The sequence below is a fragment of the Microcaecilia unicolor genome, chromosome 10 (assembly GCF_901765095.1).
Source record: "Microcaecilia unicolor chromosome 10, aMicUni1.1, whole genome shotgun sequence".
NCBI lineage: Eukaryota > Metazoa > Chordata > Amphibia > Gymnophiona > Siphonopidae > Microcaecilia > Microcaecilia unicolor.
This window is the reverse complement of record NC_044040.1, coordinates 52,859,223-52,882,267: the sequence shown is the minus strand read 5'-3', so window position 1 is coordinate 52,882,267 and position 23,045 is coordinate 52,859,223. Positions and strand designations below refer to the sequence as shown.

Below are 23,045 nucleotides of genomic sequence, written 5' to 3'. Positions count from 1 at the left end.
CTGCACATGCGGGTTCTATTATTCAGTATTTTGCTGTATTAGCATTTTTAATTTCCTTGTGAACATTATTTTGCTTAATTGAACTGTTTGAAGAGTGTTAGTTTGCATTAGTTGAGATTTACTTTGAAACTTTTTGTAGTTTTGACCATGAAGTTTGTACCTGAATCCTGACTGAACTGTCTGGCTTATTTTTGTAGTTAGGTTGGAGAAGGCCTTTACTCCTTTGTAGTAATTTCCATCTCCAAGGGGGGGAATCTGTAGGAGTATTTGCTGTGATCTCGCCTACCCTGTGTGCATATGAGAGCACCTTTACAGACAAAATGGACGCTGCAACCTTTCACCTATATGTCTGGCTACCAACTGTGCAGAAGGCAGCATTCCAGCGTGTAATAGATTTACTGAAGCCTGCACCACCTCCAAGGTCACTCTGTATCTGGAGAAAATGCATGTCCTTGGGAGAGAGGGAGAGAGAGTACGAGATAAGACGGACAAAGGAGGCTTCATACAGATGTTGGGAGTACATGATGGGATTATTTCTGATTGGCTCCCTGAAAACTGATGGATCTGAGAAGCGGGAACAGAAAGAAACTAGTTCCTGAGTTGTTGCTGAAGAACTAAGAAGAAGAACAGAAGCAAAGAAGAAGATAACACTTGCATTTCTGCAAGCACCTGATTTTCCTAAGAGACTTACTGATAATACCTGGCAAAGCTTCTCCCCAGGTTACAGCTGTCTACAGGATCTATACTGAGTCTGTATCATCTGTGGCTGATCAAGACAAGTGCATCACCTGAGCTTGTGTGACCTCGCTGAGACATTCGGCTGAGATATCGGAAGGAATCTGATCTGGTGACCGGGACGGTGAGATCATAGTTTACTTCCTTCAGGCTGGGTTAGATAATTAGTCTGTGCTCGGACCCATCAGATGTGTGACGTCAGGATTTATGATCTCTAGTTGCTGTTAGCCTAGTATAAGATTTGTGTGGTAATCATTAGGATCTTGGTATTGTGTTTATCTGTCATTACAGATTAGCCAATAGGATAATCATAGTTATTCTCTATATTTTTGGGTATCATTGTGTGTGCAATCAGGAATTGCTGATGCTATAAGCTGATAAGAGTTTTCTATATTTTTGTATATAACGCTGTATAAATAAACTAATATATTCCATTGGTCTGTCCGTTATTTTCCATGCAGCTAATGTTGGGCAGAGGCCACGCCCCCTAGACATAAGCGAGTACATAGGTAGGAAATTGGCCTCTTACAAAAACATATATATAATCCCCTACAGTTGGACCTTGGAGGGAGGGATGGGGGTATTGAGAGAGAACTGCAGACAGGGCTAAAAGGGGAGGATGAGATGGTGGACTGTGCAGAGGTGAAGGGGGACATTTGGAGAGAAGCTGAACTGAGGGAGAGAAGGATGGAGGGAGGGCAGCAGAGAGAGAAGAGAGGGAGAGATGTTAGGCTTAGAGGAAGGAAGGGAGGGAGTGGAGAGAGAAAGATAACAGACCTGGGCTGGAGAGAGTGAATATTTTTACTGCTGTAATTGTCTATTGCTTATGTTTAACATATTCTTGCTGTAAACTGCCTTGAGTAAATTCCTTCAAAAAGGCAGTAAATAAATCATAAATAAATAAAAACCTTTAAAACAAATAGAATTTGGTTTTTTACTAGTTACACTATGGAACCCCACTGCTAGAAGATGTGGTAAATGTAGTTAGCCTATCTAGGTTTAAAAAAAGACCTGAACAAATTCTTTGAAGAAAAGACCATAAACTGCTATTAAGGTTGACATGTGGTCTTGCTACTCTTTGGAATTCTGCCAGGTACTTGTGACATGGATTGGATACTGTTGGAAGCACGATACTGAACTAGACTGACCCTCGGTCTGACCCAGAATGGCAATTCTTATGTTCTTAATGTATTCCAAAGCTTAACTATTCATTGAGTGAAAAAATATTTTCTCCTATTAGTTTTAGAAGCATTACTTTTAATGGTGTGTCTCCAAATCTTTGTACTTTTTGAAACAGTAGACAATCAATTCACATTAACCTATTCAACTCAACTGAAGATTTTGTAGGCCTCTATCATATCCCCCTCAGCAGTCTTCTCCAAGCTGAAGAGCCATAACCTCTTTAGCATTTCCTCATATGAGTCTCGTTCCATCCTCTTAATTATTTTGGTCACCCTTCTCTGTATTTTTGATGTAAATAAAATGAACTACACAATTAAATTGTGTACTTCCAATACAGTCAAGTTCTATATTAACAATACAACAGTCAATATTGTCCTGCAGATTGACAATGATTATTTAATAGCAATATTATTAATAATATTAAAAAATGTTTGTGTAATTGTTAAAATTACCTTTACTTGGGTCTTCTGAACTATTCTGTACTTGTGTTTGAATAGCAGGTAAAGTCAAGTCGCTTTCAGCTTGTTTTATTGGGCTTTCAGAAGCAGACTGCTTAATAAAAAGAAATACATTGACAATCATATCGAAGTATATTATAGTTCTCTGCAATATGTTTAGTACCTGATTTCTAAAGGGTTGTTCCCCTTAGTGGAAAACCTTTAATACATCAGATTCTATTTTATTTAAATCTAAGAATAAATACAATCCTCTGAATTTTCTCAAAACTTATACTAATCTATTGTTTACTACATCCTAGCAATTAGTAAACAGAACTCTGCAATTCAAGATCCTTCAGAATCTCAGCTCTGAATTACATCTTAGCAAATCTTAAATAAGATAAGTGACCACTCTGCCCAGTCACTATAGCTTACAGTGCTAAGTGTCTCCAGAAGTTCACAATCCTGCCCAGCTACATATTAAGCAGTCACCTATTAGTTAAAGCAGCAGACTGACTAAGAAGTCAGGTTTCAAACTCCTGTGCCTTTTACAGACACTCCATATGATCTTAAGAAAGTCACTTCACCCTCCAATATCTCAAGCACAACTGTAGGGGTCTACTTATTTAGCTCTGCTAAAGCGGTAATGTGCATTACTTGGTAATAATGTGTGTTATTTGCCAATAACAGCTTAACACAGGATTTTATTTTTACTGCAAAGTATTTTCATGAACTGTGAAGCATGCAAATACATGCAATGTTTCTCATTATTTAGAAAAATGAATAAAGCAGCTTGTGAAGTTTAGTAGTGTCCACCTTGTCCACCAGGTAAAAAAAAATTATATACAGTGCAATCCGCTTATGTGCAAGGGTCTGGGACCAAAGAAATGCATGCAGTTAACCTGAGCATGCACGTAAAGTGAATGATACATACCTGTAGCAGGTGTTCTCCGAGGACAGCAGGCTGATTGTTCTCACGACTGGGGTGACGTCCGCGGCAGCCCTCACCAACCGGAAAAAGCTTCGCGGGCGGTCTGCACGCAGGGCACGCCCACCGCGCATGCGCGGCCGTCTTCCCGCCCGTGCGCGACCATTCCCGCCAGTTGAATGACAAGCAAAAGATGAAAACGCAACTCCAAAGGGGAGGAGGGAGGGTAGGTGAGAACAATCAGCCTGCTGTCCTCGGAGAACACCTGCTACAGGTATGTATCATTCACTTTCTCCGAGGACAAGCAGGCTGCTTGTTCTCACGACTGGGGTATCCCTAGCTCTCAGGCTCACTCAAAACAAGAACCCAGGTCAATTGAACCTCGCAACGGCGAGGGTAAACAGAAAATTGACCTACGAAGAACAACTAACTGAGAGTGCAGCCTGACCAGAATAAATTCGGGTCCTGGAGGGTGGAGTTGGATTTACACCCCAAACAGATTCTGCAGCACCGACTGCCCGAACCGACTGTCGCGTCGGGTATCCTGCTGGAGGCAGTAATGTGATGTGAATGTGTGGACAGATGACCACGTCGCAGCCTTGCAAATCTCTTCAATAGTGGCTGACTTCAAGTGGGCCACTGACACTGCCATGGCTCTAACACTATGAGCCGTGACATGACCCTCAAGAGCCAGCCCAGCCTGGGCGTAAGTGAAGGAAATGCAATCTGCTAGCCAATTGGAGATGGTGCGTTTCCCGACAGCGACCCCTAGCCTGTTAGGGTCGAAAGAAACAAACAATTGGGCGGACTGTCTGTGGGGCTGTGTCCGCTCCAAGTAGAAGGCCAATGCTCTCTTGCAGTCCAATGTGTGCAACTGACGTTCAGCAGGGCGGGTATGCGGCCTGGGGAAGAATGTTGGCAAGACAATTGACTGGTTCAGATGGAACTCCGACACAACCTTTGGCAAGAACTTAGGGTGAGTGCAGAGGACTACTCTGTTATGATGAAATTTGGTGTAAGTGGCCTGGGCTACCAGGGCCTGAAGCTCACTGACTCTACGAGCTGAAGTAACTGCCACCAAGAAAATGACCTTCCAGGTCAAGTACTTCAGATGGCAGGTATTCAGTGGCTCAAAAGGAGGTTTCATCAGCTGGGTGAGGACGACGTTGAGATCCCATGACACTGTAGGAGGCTTGATAGGGGGCTTTGACAAGAGCAAGCCTCTCATGAATCGAACTACTAAAGGCTCTCCAGAGATGGCTTTACCTTCCACACGATAATGGTAAGCACTAATCGCACTAAGGTGATTCCTTACTGAGTTGGTCTTGAGGCCAGACTCTGATAAGTGCAGAAGGTATTCAAGCAGGTTCTGTGCAGGGCAAGAACAAGGTTCTAGGGCCTTGTGGTTGGTCACACCAGACGACAAACCTCCTCCACTTGAAAAAGTAACTCTTTTTAGTGGAATCCTTCCTAGAGGCAAGCAAGACACGGGAGACACCCTCAGACAGACCCAACGCAGTGAAGTCTACGCCCTCAACATCCAGGCCGTGAGAGCCAGGGACTGAAGGTTGGAGTGCAGCAACGCTCCGTCGTTCTGCGAGATGAGAGTCGGAAAACACTCCAATCTCCACGGTTCTTCTGAGGACAACCCCAGAAGAAGAGGGAACCAGATCTGACGGGGCCAAAAGGGCGCTATCAGAATCATGGTGCCGTGGTCTTGCTTGAGCTTCAGTAAGGTCTTCCCCACCAAGGGTATGGGAGGATAAGCATTCAGGAGGCCGGTCCCCCAATGGAGGAGAAAGGCATCCGACGCCAGTCTGCCGTGTGCCTGTAGTCTGGAACAGAACAGAGGCAGCTTGTGGTTGGTCTGAGAGGCGAAAAGGTCCACCAAGGGGGTGCCCCACTCTCGGAAGATCTTGCGTACCACTCTGGAATGAAGTGACCACTCGTGCGGTTGCATGACTCTGCTCAGTCTGTCGGCCAGACTGTTGTTTACACCTGCCAGGTATGTGGCTTGGAGGAGCATGCCGAACTGGCAAGCCCAACGCCACATGCCGACGGCTTCCTGACACAAGGGGCGAGATCCGGTGCCCCCCTGCTTGTTGGTGTAATACATTGCAACCTGATTGTCTGTCCGAATTTGAATAATTTGGTAGGACAGCCGATCTCTGAAAGCCTTCAGTGCGTTCCAGATCGCTCGGAGCTCCAGGAGGTTGATCTGCAGATCCTTTTCCTGGAGGGACCACAGACCCTGGGTGTGAAGCCCATCGACATGAGCTCCCCACCCCAGGCGAGATGCATCCGTCGTCAGCACTTTCGTGGGCTAAGGAATTTGGAATGGACGTCCCAGGGTCAAATTGGTCCGGATGGTCCACCAAAGCAGTGAAGTGCGGCAACTGGTGGAGAGGCGGATGACATCTTCTAGATTCCCGGTGGCCTGAAACCACTGGGAAGCTAGGGTCCATTGAGCAGATCTCATGTGAAGACGAGCCATGGGAGTCACATGAACTGTGGAGGCCATATGACCCAGAAGTCTCAACATCTGCCGAGCTGTGACCTGCTGAGACGCTCTGGTCTGCGAAGCCAGGGACCGGAGGTTGTTGGCCCTCGCTTCGGGAAGGAAGGCCTGAGCCGTCCGGGTATTCAGCAGAGCTCCTATGAATTCCAGAGACTGTGTTGGCTGGAGATGGGACTTTGGGTAATTTATCACAAACCCCAGCAGCTCCAGAAGTTGAATAGTGCACTGCATAGACCGGAGGGCTCCTGCCTCCGAGGTGCTCTTGACCAGCCAATCGTCGAGATATGGGAACATGTGCACTCCCAGCTTGCGTAGGTACGCCGCTACCACCACGAGACACTTTGTAAACACTCGTGGGGCAGAGGCGAGCCCAAAGGGCAGCACACAATACTGAAAGTGCCGTGCGCCCAGGCGGAATCTGAGATACTGTCTGTGAGCTGGCAGTATCGGGATGTGAGTATATGCGTCCTTCAAATCCAGGGAACATAGCCAATCGTTTTTCTGAATCATTGGCAGAAGGGTGCCCAAGGAAAGCATCCTGAACTTTTCTTTGACCAGGAATTTGTTCAGGCCTCTCAGGTCTAGGATGGGGCGCATCCCCCCTGTTTTCTTTTCCACAAGGAAGTACCTGGAATAGAATCCCTGCCCTTCTTGCCCGGGTGGTACGGGCTCGACCGCATTGGCGCTGAGAAGGGCCCGGGAAAAACGTCCACCTGCTGAGGTGGATGCTGAAGGCGCCCGGTGGGAGAGCTTGTCGAGGGCGGTTTCCCGCTGATGCAGTTGGTCCACCAGCTGCTCGACCTTCTCACCAAAAATATTTTCCCCCCTGCAAGGGCCGTTGGCCAGTCTCTGCTGGGTGCGGTTGTCCAGGTCAGAGGCACGCAGCCATGAGAGCCTGCGCATCACTATACCTTGGGCCGCAGCACGAGATGCCACGTCACAGGTGTCATAGATACCCCTGGACAGGAACTTTCTGCACGCCTTCAGCTGCCTGACCACCTCCTGATAAGGCCTGGACTGCTCCGGCGGGAGCTTATCGACCAGGTCCGCCAGTTGCTTCACATTGTTCCGCATGTGGATGCTTGTATAGAGCTGGTATGACTGGATGCGGGTCACGAGCATGGAGGATTGGTAGGCCTTCCTCCCAAACGAGTCCAGAGTGCGAGACTCCCGCCCCGGGGGCGCCGAGGCGGTATCCCTCGAACTTCGTGCCCTCTTGAGAGCAGAATCCACGACCGCCGAGTCATGGGGCAATTGGGGCCGCATTAACTCTGGGTCCGAGTGGATTCTGTATTGGGACTCTGCTTTCTTGGGGATGATGGGATTAGATAGCGGTCTCATCCAGTTCCGAAGCAGTGTCTCCTTGAGGACATTGTGCAACTGCACCGTGGAGGACTCTCTAGGTGGTGATGGATAGTCGAGGACCTCGAGCATCTCAGCCCTCGGCTCATCCACAGAGACCACGGGGAAGGGAATGCAAATAGACATATCCCTTACAAAGGAGGCAAAAGAGAGGCTCTCAGGAGGCGAGAGCTTCCTCTCTGGTGAAGGCGTGGGGTCCGAGGGAAGACCCGCAGACTCCTCTGAGGAGAAATATCTGGGGTCCTCCTCTTCCCCCCACGAGGCCTCTTCCTTGGTATCGGACATAAGCTCATGTAGCTGAGTCCTTAACCGGGCCCGGCTCGACGTCGAGGCCTCGGTGTCGTCGAGCGGTGGACTCCCGCGCCGACGGGGATGAAGCTCCCTCCATCGACGTCGACGGGGACTCCACCTGCGTGGCGGTCGAGGGCGGCGGTGTCGACGGCCTCGGCACCGGGCTAGAGCTCGCCAGCGCCACAGTCAACGGCGCCGAGGGCGCAAGCACCCCCGGCGCCGGCACAGCCTGGCGCATCAGCCCTTCCAGGATCCCCGGAAGGATGGCTCGGAGGCACTCGTCCAGGCCCGCTGCCAGGAAAGACGGGGGGGCCGGTAGAGGTGTCGGTGCCAGAAGCTGCTCGAGTCCAGGAGACTGCACCGAAGTGCTGGGACCCTGACGCGTCGGTACCTCCACAACCGAAGGGGATCTCTCCTCCCGACGCGGACGCTTCGGCGTCGACTCCTCGCCGGTACCGAGCACCGAAGGCGACCGATGACGGTGCTTCTTAGATTTCTTGCGGTGCCCGTCATCGGTGTCAGGTGGAATAGAAGAGGAGGAGGTCGATCCCCCTCGGTCCCGAGGAACCGGGTCAGACAGGGTTCGGTCCCGAGGGCCATGGGCCGAGGGAGTGACCGGGGCCGATTGCCCACGCGGCCTCTCACCCCTACCCTCACCGGAGGACCGGCGGGCCGACGGGACCTGTGCTCCTGGGGTCGATGCCATCGGTGCCGATTTCTTGGGCCTCGATACCGGTACCGAAGAACCGGCCGTCGATACCGATGCCGTCGAGGTCGACGTCGAGGGGCCGGCGCAAGTTCCAAAAAGACGGTCCCGAAGAACTTGCCTCGCAACTTGAGTCCGTTTCCGGAGACCAAGACACAAAGAACACGACTTGATATTGTGCTCCGGCCCGAGGCACTGGAGGCACCAAGCGTGGGTGTCGGTCTGCGAGATAGGCCGGCCGCACCGACCACACTTCTTAAATCCACTCGGGACCTTCGAGGACATCGACGGAAAAATCGCGTCGGCAAAGTTAAAGTCGTCGATGGTGGCGGTAAATCACACCTCGAAAAATAATCGACCGCGCGGCCACAAGGCCGCAACGCGACGCCCCCGCTAGAAACGAGGGAAAATAAAGCGCGTGCTCTCTTTTTTTTTTTTTTTTTAAAGAGGAAAAAGAAAAACTGGAGCGCGCGGCAACAGAAACAAAAAATAAACGAATTCGCGAAGAACGCGACGGTTTTCCGAGGCTGACTAAGAGAGAGCAGCAATAGCACGACTCTCTCCAGGCGCGGAAAAGAAAGGACTGGCGGGAACGGTCGCGCACGGGCGGGAAGACGGCCGCGCATGCGCGGTGGGCGTGCCCTGCGTGCGGACCGCCCGCGAAGCTTTTTCCGGTTGGTGGGGGCTGCCGCGGACGTCACCCCAGTCGTGAGAACAAGCAGCCTGCTTGTCCTCGGAGAATCATTGTGACCCAAAGAAGCTTGACATCTGATAAACATATGTACAGTACTATTATTATACGTACAGTATACGGTCTCCATTAACTGACATTAGGCTTACTTGAAGTAATCAGTTATAGTCCTCTGTACAATCTTGGGTCTGTGAGTTCCATAGACTACGTCTGCCAGACGGTAGAAACTGTCATAGCACTGACATCCAGTGGCCTCCAGATAGGCCCACACGGTATTGCGACTCTCCAGCGCTCTTGCAAAAGTGGCAGGAGGTTGTTGAATTTTGTCAGTATGTGCTTCGCTGCTCATTTCGTCATCTGTTCCATCATCAGCTGTTGTTGCCTGCATGTAGGCGCTTATCTCGACATCAGTGCTGTCTTCAGCTGTTTGTAGATCGTAATCAACAGCTACGTAGCGATGGAACTCCTCTTCAGTAACACTGGATGGGATATCAATAACCTCTTCATCTGAAGCGTTTGCAACAGCTGCATCTGTTTCGTCCCTCTCCACATCCTTAACAAAGCTTGCCCGCTTGTAGCAGTTCACAATGGTTGTCTGTGTAACATGATTCCAGGCTTCTTTCTGCATATGTAGGGAATCCAAAAGTGATAGATTACGAGTCAGTTCAACAGCAAGGTTATCCTTGCCAGTCTGGTCATCCATAACGCTCATCAGCCGCCGCCGCACAAGAGCCCGATAATGTTGTTTGAAATTGGCTATTATGCCTTGATCCATAGGTTGGATCAGAGAGGTAGTGTTTGGTGGCAGGAAGACCACCTTGACATCATCCCTGTGTGCAGCACAATTATCACAAAGCAGCAAACTCTGATACTTTTGTGCCCGCATTCTAATGTCTAACTTCTTTAACTACTGCTTCCAAATTTCCCCAGTCATCCATGAATTTGCGTTAGCCTCCTATGACACAGGAAGTCGCTTAACTTTCTTGAAGCAACGGGGCTGTTTGTTCTTTCCAATGACGAGGGGTTCCAACTTCTCACTCCCATCCATATTGCAGCAAAGGAGGATCGTCAGTTTTACCTCCAGTAGTTTCGGCATGTTTGAATGCAAGTGTTCCATCAGGAATCGCTCACCAGTAGAGACCGTTTTCGTCAGCATTGAAAATGTCACGAGGTGCAAACTCGTTCAAGATGGTAGGAAGAACTGAAACAACCCAATTTTCAGCACCAAAGTCATCAGCGTCTTGTTTCTCACCATGCTGTTTCTTGAATTTTATGCTGTTCCCCTCCTTCCATCTTTCCAACCAACAGTGGCTTTGAATTCAGTTAGTCCAAGACTTTATTATTATTATTATTTTTTATTGCATTTGTACCCCACATTTTCCCACCTTTTTGCAGGCTCAATGTGGCTTACAGAGTGTTATTATGATATAGTCATTACATGATCTTAAATACAGTCGATAATAAGCTGAAGGTAGATGAGTATTTAAATGGAAAGGTGTTAGGTAAGGTCATGTGAGAGGTATTGTTTTGAAGCACTTGAGTGGTTTAAGGAATGATTTGTTTCATTAAGGATCTCTTTTGTAGGCTTTGATGAAGAGATGTGTCTTCAAAGATTTGCGAAAGCTGGTTAAATTGTCCATGGTTTTCCGGGCCATGGGTAGTGCATTCCATATCTGTGTGCTTTTGTACGCAAAGGTAGTAGCATATGCCTGTTTGTATTTAATTCCTTTACAGCTGGGGAAGTTCAAATGGAGGAATTTGCGGGCTGATCTTTCGGTGTTTCTGGGCGGTAAGTCCACTAAGTTTAACATGTAGAGTGGGGCATCTGCGTGAATGATTTTGTGTACGGTCGTGCAGATCTTGAACTCGATTCGTTCCTTGAGCGGGAGCCAGTACAGTTTCTCTCTTAGGGGCTTCGCACTTTCGTATTTAGCTTTTCCAAAAATGAGTCGGGCTGCGGTGTTCTGGGCTGTTTGGAGTTTTTTAATGGTCTGTTCTTTACAGCCTGCGTACAGAGCGTTACAGTAGTCCAGATGACTTATCACTAATGACTGTACTAGGGTGCGGAAGATGTTTCTTGGGAAAAAAGGTTTTATTCTTTTGAGTTTCCACATCGAGTAGAACATTTTTTTCGTTGTATTCTTCACGTGGGTATCGAGTGTGAGGTTTCGATCTGGTTAGCTTTCTCCATATGCAGTGGACCACTGACAGGAAACTGTCTGCTCCTGGCTCGAGAAAACCACCGAAGAAGAGCATCTTCTACCACCTCAGCTTTTCCCGCCTGTTTTCGTTTCCGTTGTGGATTTGTATTGTTTTGTCTGGTCTTTCTGCTTCAAGACACGTGAAATTTGACTGGGATTGACACCATATTCTTTAGCAACAGATGCTTGACTTTGTTTGTTTTCTAATTTTTTTAAGAACTTCTATTCGTTCAACCAGTGTTAAATTCTTATAGTTCCGCCACGACGACGACCACGGTGTATGCTCTAACAACATTCTTTTGCCTATTCTGCCTGTGGCAGTTAAAGAGGCAGTAAATTTGAAATCTCGTTGGTTGTCACGCGCCAATCGGCTTCCATATTCCATGCGCGCGCTTATGCGGAGTCTTTCCTGCAGAGGAGTGGTCTTGAACCATACATATAAGCGAATCTTGCACTTATCAGTGGTGCGCTAAACCGAAGTTTGTCCCCATAGAAATTGATGGTGCCAAAAACGGAACCGAAGTACGGCATGCAGTTAAACAGAGCATGCGCTTATCCAACATGCACTTAAATGGACTGCACTGTGTGTGTGTGTGTGTATATATATATATATATAAAACAAAAAACTACCCCTACCTCCCTGATATATTAAAAAAAATTATACCCCCCCCCCCCCACACACTCTTGACCTCTCTGATGTTTATAAAAAGCTCTTATTTAGGATAAAGGTTTCTGCCCTCTCCCTATACCTGTTATCATGGGGGTGGGGGTGGGGGAGGGGTGTCTTAGTGGGTGTAAGAACAGAGGCGCTGCAACTTGGAGAATTACATTTTTTCTCTATAATTCTTTATTTATGGAAAGCATATGAAAAGTGAAACATACAATAAGTGGAACGCAGCTGGTTCTTCAATATCCACTCTCTCCAACCAAAAATATAACAAAAACCAAGCTGTAAACAGAAAGCAACAAACCCCCACACCCCCAACCCTCCCTACAGCAGTCAGAGAGTACATCAAAAAGACATCCCAAAAAAACATCCCAGATGATACCAACACCCCCCTCAATTAAATGGTAGTATAAATATTTTCCAGTTCTAAAAAGCAACTCCACATGTTGAAAATGAGCCCAGGTCCTAGTTTGCAAGACAGTCAAATTATATTTCTTACATAACCAGCCCAGCTGCACTCTCACACTAGCTAAGGTAGGAGGTTGGCACAGGCTCCACTGCTGAGCCAAAACCATATGTACCACAGTGAGAACCAGCATCAACAGCTTACCCCTAGGGCCAGCAAGGTCGGTCCAGCATTCAAGAGGGCTATGTGGAGATAGGCAAGTCACACTCCACCAGCTGCTGCACATACACAAGAACTTGGCTCAATGTCTGTAGCAAGGGACAACCCCACCACATATGTATAAAGGTACATACTTCCCCATAGCACCTCCAACAAGTCACCTCCCCATCTCCTCAGGTATGCCCCAATGCCACTGGCACCTTATGCTATCTAACCAACAATTTAAGAGCATTTTCCAAGATAGGAGAAGCATCAGTATTATAGTGTATGTGGTGTACTATAGCTTCCCAATCTTCCACAGAAAGGGATGTGCCCCAGGTTGGTCTCCCAGGCAAGCATATAACGAGTTTTAACAACTTTGTCCTCATGAAGACAGGACAGGAGAGCCTAACAACTGTTTCAAATTTTAGTCTTGACTAGACATGAGGGTGCTATAGCTCCCTTCCGCAGGATATAATTTTTACCTGAAGGTAGGGGAATAAATACCTGGAGGGCAAGTTATAAGACCCTTGGAGATTGCAAAGTCAAGAACTCAACCCTCCCCCAAGATCTGGCCAAAGTAAGATAAATTAGCCTTCTCTCACCTTCAAAATCCCCCCACCCCCATCTCTTCTGGGTTAAAAGTCTGGTGTATATCCAATAGGCTGAATAAATATTCCCACACCCCACCACTTTGAAAGCTTGGATTTCATTTGTCGTCAGACCCGGAGAGTAGAGTAGTCCTAAGGAATGGATTCTGAATCCCCTGACCATCCATATGACTTAAAGAAACCCAAGAAAAATACCCAAGGCGTAGCACACCTCTAGATAAAAGCCCAGGTAAAGGCATGCTCCACCTCTACCCACTGTTTAGGCTGAGGGACCTGCCAATCCACCAGTGCTGTAAGTTGGGCTGCCAAGTAATACTTTTCCAAATTGGGAATGCCCAGGCCACCCTCCTCCTTAAATTTAAACATGGCAGCTCTAGGTATGTGAGGACACACCCCACCCCAAATAAAGCAAAATATTTTACAATGCCATTGTTGAAAACATTCAGATGAAATTACAACTGGGAGTGCCTGAAACAAATATAGAAACTTGGGAAGCACCAGCATCAATATTGCCACCATTCTCCCTACCCAAGATACATATAATTTATCCCACCTCTCAAGGTCCCTATTAAATTGTAGAGAGAAGGAGTTCAAAGTTCTATTTATATAACGAGTACTAATCCGTCCCCACCTAGATACCCAAATATCTTATTGGACCTGACACCCACCTAAAAGGTAGACATTTCTGAAGATCAGAAACCTCCTGCTCGGGCACTGATAAGTTCAAAATATCTGTCTTAGATAAGTTGGCCTTGAACCTGATAACAACCTAACAGTCCCATCTGATCTCGCAAAGCTCGCAAAGCCTGCTCTGTACCTGTAGTAATAGCCAAAATATCATCCGTAAATAATGATAATTTATGATCCCGACCTTAAGAGGTGAGCCCTGAATATTTGTATACTGGCAAATCCCCTGAGCCAGGAGCTCCACCACCAAGTCAAACAGCAGAGGTGACAGCAGGCACCCCTGCCTGGTGCCCCAACGCAACTCAAATGTGGGAGAATACACCCCATTCACCTTCACACAAGCTAAGGGTTTTCTATAAAGAGATTTACTCCAAATAACAAAACAATCACCCAGACCCACATAGCTCAGAACATGTTCCATAAACTTTCAGTCTACCCAGCTGAATGCCTTTTTGGAATTGGCCGACACCGCCATGCACTGTGACCTACTCTCTCTAGGCCACCATATCAAATTCAAAATTCGGCAAATACCATCTGAGGCTTGCCGGCCACCAATAAAGCCAATGTGGTCCGGATGTACAAGGGAAGACATGTAAGCAGCCAGCCTGTCTGCCAAAATGTGGGCCCCAATCTTAGTATCCAAACCCAAAAGAGATATGAGCCAATTACTGCCATATTGAGTAGTATCTTTAACAGGCTTTGGTAAAATAGTAATGCCAGCAAGCCGCATAAAAAACGACAATTGCTCACCATTCTGTAAAGAATTAAACACGTGCACCAAAAACGGGGTCAGCAAAGCACAAAACTTTTTGTAAAACTGCCCAGTGAACTCATCCAACCAGGGTGATTTGCCGGGTTTCAAACCCTTATCTTCTTCAAAATCCTTAACCAACAGATCCTGAATCTCGCTCCCCAACCTAGGAAGCACTAACTGAGACAGATAGGATGCTATCTCAGCATCAGATGTGTGCTGTTCTGGAGTGTACAAATCTGCATAAACGTCCCCAAAATAGGCCTTTGCCGATCTTTTTTGAAATTTTGGTAGAAAACCTTTAGTGACAATTTAAGCAACAAATGATCTTGTGATGGGCTGATCTATCATGACAGCAGTGACTACAATTTTATAGAGATGCTGAAGCCCTCAAACTGCATTGAAGCAGCTGACAATCTCTTTAGTTTTTCTTTTGCATTTATGAATCCTATATTGGATTACTAAATATTCCATGATGAAGAAAATGTAAGACTCTATAAAGGCATCAGTGCTACAACAATCAACAATATTCTGATAAATCTTTTTACAATATAAAATACTACTTATTTGTTCTAACTGGTTAGTCATTCACTTACATAGTTACTATCATAACACTAAAAATGAGCAAAGATGACTATCTATGCAGATGAAAACTGAATTTTATTTAGCCTTCCATAGTCAAACAATCCCCACACAGCATATCTGAACCTAAGAAACCTTTTCAGACCAAAAGCTGGAGGAAGAACCTCCTCTAAGGTGTATCTTCAGTAATGCAAAAGCAGCCATCTTTTGTCTTTGGGCCTCAATTCACCTCCTCTGTGGCGTGCTAAGGTCTGACTGGCCCTGATAAATAGGAATTTCTAGTCTAGATACTCTGAGTCACAGCACAGAAAACTACAGCTTGAGCCATGGAGTCGGCCCCAGGACATAAAAAAATGTATGTAAAAAACCACAACTTTTATCAACTTATGTTTTAATGTTAGCAATGTATAATAGAGGATGATCTTGTTCAGTGGGATGGTTTTGTATGATCACCTGTGTCGTCTAAAGCCTCAACTCCAAGGGTACCTATCATTTCATCAATATACAAATACATGTAAAAACATTCTGAAGAGTGTTACAAAAATGACACTTATTCCTTATTGACAGTACATTTCTTTTGTATGAACTACTTCTTCATTTAACTCTTGCAGGTTAGAATCTCCTGAAAGTGTATTACCTCTGAGTCCCACACAGAGTTAGGATCTTCTTCCAACCCCAGTTCCGACATTAATACTGCAGTACCTACAAATATCAGAAAATAAGTATTTCATATTTCTGATTACTTTCCTTCATCAAACTCTGTGTGTATAAGACAGAATAACTACAAAGTTTGGTAAATGACCTAAGCTAAAATTTTTGACTTGATTCAAACATGAGTTCAGCCAATTTAATCAGCACAGGAAAAAAAACACAAAATACACAAATTTAACAAATGGAGAAAGCACGCAAAGCATGGCTCATGGAATTCTTTCCAACCCATTAGTGTGTATGTGTTTATATATTTGTTTTGTTTGTGTGCATGTTTATCTTTGTGGGGTGGTGTGTGTGTGTTTCTACATATGCACAAGTGTTTGTGTGTCAGTGCATGTATGTTTGTATGTTTATGCATGCTTGCATCTGTGTATCTTTGCGTGAGTGGGCATGTTAGCATTGTGCGTGTGTGAGTATTTGTATCTGGGCTGGTACTCTGTGTGTCTGATCGAGAGAGGAGATGAGCAGAGACGAGTGTTTAAAGGCCACAAGTTATCCAAAGTAATTGCTGTGAGACTATAAATCAGATGTGGAAACTGCTTTGCTCATTGGGGGAGGGGTTCATTTAGGGGGAGGACAGACACAGAAGGCTAACAAGCCTTTGCCATATACTGTGCTACCCCAGGTGATATAAAAGAGATCAAAGAATGATTCAGGAATATACAGGCAAGAGAAACCGCTTAAGCATCTGCCCTGTTGAGTGCCTTTGCGAATGGGAAGCCCTCTACATTCCTTCAGAAAAACTAAGGAGAAAGGAGAGACAGGACTACATGTGTATTTTCTAGCAGTGTCCCTGGACTATTTCCATCCACTGGTGGTTCAGGAGCATTTACAGGGCTGAATTTATTCCATCTAAATCTATAGCAGGGGTAGTGCATGCAAATTTATCCCATGTATATTCATTGCTTACACAATACAAGGGTTTGTTTGTTTTTTTGTTACATTTGTACCCCGCACTATCCCACTCATGGCAGGCTCAATGCGGCTTACATGGGGCAATGGAGGGTTAAGTGACTTGCCCAGAGTCACAAGGAGCTGCCTGTGCCGGGAATCAAACTCAGTTCCTCAGGACCAAAGTCCACCACCCTAACCACTAGGCCACTCCTCTACTCCACTACTACTAATATAATCAATATTAGTAGTTTATACATGTATAAATACAATTCTTCAATTAAACTACTTCAAGCATTGTATTACGATCACATTATTTAATCTTATTATCAATAACAGCACACACCACTACTAAATCTCATATTCCACATCAAGTCTCTTAAATAGTCCATTATACAGGAACTAGCGTCCAAGTAATGGTCCAATGTTGTACAGTTCCTTATTGAATATGTATATTCATTGTGGATATCCTGAAAACCTGACTGGCTAGGTGTGTCCTGAGGACTGGGTTGAGAACCCTTGCTGTAGATTTAGATAGAATAAATTCTTTCAGCTCCGTAAATGCTCCTGAACCACTATAACTGGCTTGGTGTAGCCCAAGGACTAGGTTGAGGACCCCTGATTAATGGGTTAATGAGGACCCCACTACAGCTCATTATAACTGTGAGAATCCACATCTGCAAAGTCCCGATGTCATCGCAGTTGATAACTGAACTGTAAATTAGCACTTAAAGTAGAATTTTGGAGACAGCGTTCTAACTTTCTCTGGAATTGGAATGGAGTTGGGGCGTATACAGCACCAGAAACATTGTAAACAATTCAGCTGCAATTTGTTGTCTCTTGCATTTTGTCTGCCTCTGTCACATTGTATTTGCTTGTCTAATGATGACTTCAGTAAAGAGTTGATTTACAACAACAGCTTTGGTAATAGACAGGATTATTAAGAGTGTGGAAAATGTGGACAGAAAGTGAAGCTGCTTATAGCCTTTCAGAGGATTCGAGTCCCAACCAAATAAACATTTTTTTATGTGAGGAGGTTATTTGTGTACACTAGAGAAGCAGATTGGACTGACTCTAAGATGAACTATAAAATATGTTCCAGAACAGTTACTTCATGTGCATCTTCCTATTTAGTTTATATTATTATATATCTATGTGATTTAATATATATTGGGTGAAGTTCTCATCCTGTTTAGATTAATTTAAATGAACTGTGACAGGTTTACAGAACACTGCACCTCACTCTTAAGAAAAGGCCCCCTCTAACTAACCTGGGCCACCTTAAGAACACTGATCCTGTCCCAAGAAGAAGTGAGCAAGGAGAGGTGGAGTCACTACCTGGGAAGTTTAAAAGACAGGACCAGGCTGAGTGTAGAGAGGCCCAGGGAAGGAAGAACTGAAGCCCCAGCATACGCCTTTACTGAACACTTCTAGATGCTGTGATCTGTCTGAGGTAAGCCAATCTTATATTCGAAGAATTGTGAGCCTTGTTCTGAGGTCTGGCTGGAGCCAGACCTGGAAATACAAAGAGAGAAAGAGAGAACATGCAAACTGTGTTTGGGGTGTGGCTGTTCCAAGGCCCATAGACTGTGTTTTGGGCCCTGTAGGCCACAAGCCTTTGCAAACTCTTTTTCCCCTCTGAAGATAAGAAACTTTTGTTCTAGGTCTGAGAAGGAACAGCCCTCAGACTTATAAATTAATAAATGCACTTATTTCATGTTTACAATCTTGTCCAACTGTATTACTGACAGGGCCACCCCATAACCTTTGCACGGGGTCTCACATGAACATAAAGCGAAGTTACTTACCTGTAGTAGGTGTTCTCCAAGATCAGCAGGCCAATAATTCTCACATGTGGGTGATGTCATCTGACGGAGCCTGGTGCAGATTCTACCTAGTATGTATTCCTTAAAGAAAGTTCTAGAGAGCTCACGTGATGTGCTGAACAGGGAGGCTGTGTTTGACAGAGCTCCCGGGCTCCCTCACCCCCTGTTTGTTTTAGCTAAAATCAATACAGATTTGACCCTACCTCCTTCTCCTAACTGGAATCGTTATATGGACAAGTTTATATGTCCTTCTCCCCTAGACGTGACCAGCAAACAGAAGCGGAAAGAAAGGGATCGGCGAACAGCGGAGATCTCCAAGATGGCAGAGCGGCATGATGACCTAGCAACACCATCAATGGATACGGCTCGGCAGATTAGTGACACAGTGGTGCAAGCTCTGAAAGACCAGTTTGTAGGTTTAACTGCACAATTCGCTGAGCTCTCTTATACAGTGGTAGATTTCGGTAATCGAGTGACGAAGTGTGAATCCAGAATCAGCATGGCGGAGGACGCTGCAAAAAAAAAGCCCACGAGGATCTTCGGGTGGTTTAACGTGCCTTGACACAGTCTGAATTCAAACTGGGAGATCTAGAGAACAGATCGCATAGGGCTGAAATACCTTGTTTTTTTTTACTGTTTTAAATGTAAGAGGGTTCTGACCTACCTCTTTTAAAAGCAGAAGTTTCCAAATTTTCTGGGGCATCCAGGGTTGGAAGAATGCCAGCAGAATTCAAGCCAGTTTCCTGAATGCTCACATTATGCACATATTTATCATTATCATCCTTCTCTAAATCACTACTGTCCTCTTTTTCCGATGACTCTTCCTCCTATAATTAGACAAGATATCCACGGAAGAAAAAAAAAAGAACAAGATGACATTTTTAATTCCTAACATGAAATAATTTGGAAAGCATCACCTGAAACTAGTTATTCTTGGTGGGACACAAATAAAAACAATGCAGGAATATTCTAATGGCTAGAACAACAGCCTGAGAACCAGGGAAGCCAGGATCAAATCTCACTGCTGCTCCTTGTGATCTTGAGCAAGTCATTTACTCCCGGATGCTATACATCACGCCAAGATTTCCGCGTGGAAATCGAAGTGTATTCCATAACAATGCACATAACCTAACTGGTTAACAAGCCAATCAGCATTAATTGCCAACAAGCAATTAAAACTAATCATTAATTATAATTTACACGCAAAACTGTCTAAGCATATTCTACAATGTGCTGCACGTAAATTCTAGGTTGCATTGCTGAAAATGGGGCATGGCCATGGGTGTGGAATGGGCATATTGTGGGAGTTTCTAAAATCTATGCACGTTGTTACAGAATACATCTGGTCCGTGCCAAATTTAGACGTTGGAATTTACCCCAGGTTTTACTTGGCATAACTGCCTGCAACTAAATTTAGTCACGCAGACTGGCGCTAGGTGGATTCTATAAATTAAGGTGTACTTTATAGAATGCACTTAGACGAATTTCATTTCGGTAACAAATTTTTAAGCACAATATATAGAGTCTAGTCCTTAACTCTCCATTGCCTCACATAAGCCCACGGAAGAAAGGAAAATGCCTATTGTGCCCGAATGTAACTCACCTTGAACTACTGAGAAAAGCATGTGCTAAATCCTTTCTTCAAATTTTGAGCACATACTAATTCATTTGGAGATACAAGATTAATAGGATCATTTTATTAAATAAAAAATAGTCTGAGTCCTTGTGATCTTGGACTTATATCAGCTTTAGCCCTTATAAATAAAATATACATCTGAAACATCTTAAAGCTAGGCAGCAGTAATACAGGGGGTTATAGTGCTAGAATTGAATTCTGTGGTCCTAGATGCTTTAAAAGAATTAATAGCCTACAGCTAATTGCCAAGGAATAAAGAAACTTCTGAATACAAATATAAAGGTCATACACAAATACGTTTTTTTCTTTTGATTTAAATTTTGAAGTCAATAAAGATGTTCAATAGAACAATGCTTCTCAAATCTCTCCTACATGTACAACTAGCAAGACAAATTTTCAGGATCATCATATTAAGGCCTCTGTTTACAAAACCGCACTAGTGGTTGGTGGTGTGGTACTGATGACACAGCCCATTCACTTTTAATGGGCTGTGTTGGCATCGCCGAATGGCTTTGTAAACAGAGGAGTAAGTATCAATGAGATAAATTTGTATATACTAGACATTCATTATATACAAAGTATTAGTAGTAAATTTCATGCATTTTCAGTGAGGTAATCCTGAATACCTTAATGAATGGCTGGCTGTGTCTCTAAGAGAGGGTTGAGTAGATCTGCAATAGAACCTCTCAAAGTGCAATAAGCCAACATTTGTAAAAAAAAAAACAACAAAAAAAACACACAATAAATGGTTTTACACACAGAGGATAAGTACATTTCCAAAAAAAAGAAATAATGTCCCCAGATGAATCCCATGACAATAAATTACCACAGGTATTTATTCTGTGTTGATCTATAACAGCAGGATGCCCAATTATAACTTATATACTTATAAAACAGCCTCATACCAAGGTACAAAATCCTTCAGACTTCCTTATTAGACTTTAGCTAGTCAAATCTACACTTATCTGTGCTATTTCCAATAGCTCAAAATTTTATTTGTGGTCATCGGTTTCTTGCCACCTACTAAGTAGGTCTTTATTTACCTGACCATGTGCAGAATATTCATCTGTAAGTCTGTCTTCCAGATCATCAATATCTGCCTTGTCATTAGTGTTGTCAGAAGTTATCCCATCTTTGCATATTTTATTTTGTGAACTGCTTAGTTCTTCTAGGGTTTCCCTTGTGGTCAAAAGCAAACCATGTTTTTCCTGTTCTAGTTCTTCACTGACTGTTAAATTCATTTTCTGAAGATGCTCACTTTGACTATTTTCAGTTATCAGAGCATAGTTAGATACTCTGCTCTGTAAGTTTAAAATTCTGTTTATATACACTTTCTTTTCCATTTCCAATTCACACGTACTTTTATCACTTGTAAATGCATCTTGGACTGTGTTTGTTTTTTTCCCACTGAAAACTGTAATACCTTGTGTGATATTTGTATTATAGTCTCTGTATGTAGTGATTGTGTTTCTGAAGTTTTTGTTTTGCTTTGGAAGTTACTCTGATTAGGGAGTAGTTCTTTTTCCTGAAATGTACAGTTCTTTAACTTGCTATGAAATACCCGAGTCTAATTTAGGAGAAATGGTAGTCATGTTTTTGTTTGAATTTTCATAATACCCAATTATAAGCGACCCAGGGATAGTAATACAATCCTCTATGTCATGATTTTTTTCTTTATATTGTAAAGCATCTTTACAATATAAAGTTTCCAGTACAAGGGAAAATTGGGTTCTTACCTTGGTAATTTTCTTTCCTTTAGTCATACCAGATGAAGCCATTACGTATGGGTTGTGTCCATCAACCAGCAGGGGGAGATAGAGAGCACTCAACTTTTCACAGTGCCTCATGGCCAGCCAGCTCCACTGCCTCTTCAGTATTTGAAGCTTCCAAAGCAGTATGGCAAACCGCAATGGGAATAACATGAACTTTCCTCACAGCGAACGATGGCCCCTTAACAAGGGCATGAACTCAAAAGGAGGGAATGAACACATCCTCCTGGAGGGAATAAACTCGTCCTCCTTATTGTATAACTGGAGGGGATACACGCAACCTCCTGGAGGGAATAAACTCATCCTCCAAAACATAAACTGGAGGGAATGGACTCATCCTCCTATAAGTGAACATGAATCCTGAAGACTGTTTTCCAACTTTCTCCCAAGGAAGGAACTTCAGGAAACAAGAACAGAACCTGAAACAGATTCACAGCATACAGACAATCATACAGGGAGGGCTCATGGGTTCATCTGCTATGACTAAAGGAAAGAAAATTACCAAGGTAAGAACCTAATTTTCCCTTCCTTGTCATCAAGCAGATGAAGCCATTACGTTTGGGATGTAACAAAGCAATCCCTATATAGGGTGGGAACAGGTCACACCACGGGCTAGCACTTGTGCTCCAAAACGCGCATCCCTCCTAGCAGCCACATCCAGCCTGTAATGTCAGGCAAAAGAGCTTAAAAGCCCATGTTGCTGCACTGCATATCTCTTGACGAGAGAGTGCTCCAGTTTCAGCCCAAGAGGAAGAAATCGCTCTGGTAGAATGCGCCTTAAAGGCTACAGGCAGAGACCGGCCGGCAAGCAGATAAGCTGAAAAGATAGTTTCTTTGAGCCAGTGGGCAATATTGGCTTTAGATGCTGGAGACACTCTGCGGGGACCTGATAGCAAAACAAACAGATGATCATAGATCCTGAAAGAGATAGTAACTCGCAGATACTGCAGCAGAGTCCTGCGCACATCCAACAGGTGCAACTGCCCAAAAGATTCTGGAAACTCCTCCTTATCAAAGGAGGGCAAGAAAATAGGCTGGTTTAGGTGAAACGCTGAAACCACCTTAAGCGTGAAGGAAGGCACGGTCCGAACCATGACCCCGGACTCTGAGAATTGCAGAAATGGGTCTTTACAGGACAGCGCCTGGAGCTCTGACACCCGTCTCGCCGAAGTAATGGCCACAAGAAAAACTAGCCTTTAGTGTCAAATCTTTCTCCGATGCTCGCCGAAGCGGCTCAAAAGGAGAAGAAGCCTGCAGGG

General features: G+C 44.7%; 1 protein-coding gene across 1 annotated transcript in view; it reads right to left on the bottom strand.

Annotated features, from left to right (window-relative positions):
- Window positions 1-23,045, bottom strand: part of ANKRD26 (ankyrin repeat domain 26) — a 315,986-nt gene that overhangs the window by 184,195 nt on the left and 108,746 nt on the right. The window contains exons 11-13 of the mRNA XM_030216173.1: window positions 19,046-19,208; window positions 15,591-15,655; window positions 2,370-2,466 (exon numbers count right to left, since the gene is read on the bottom strand). Coding sequence (XP_030072033.1) covers window positions 2,370-2,466; window positions 15,591-15,655; window positions 19,046-19,208 — 325 coding nt within the window. The remainder of the gene's footprint in view (window positions 1-2,369; window positions 2,467-15,590; window positions 15,656-19,045; window positions 19,209-23,045) is intronic.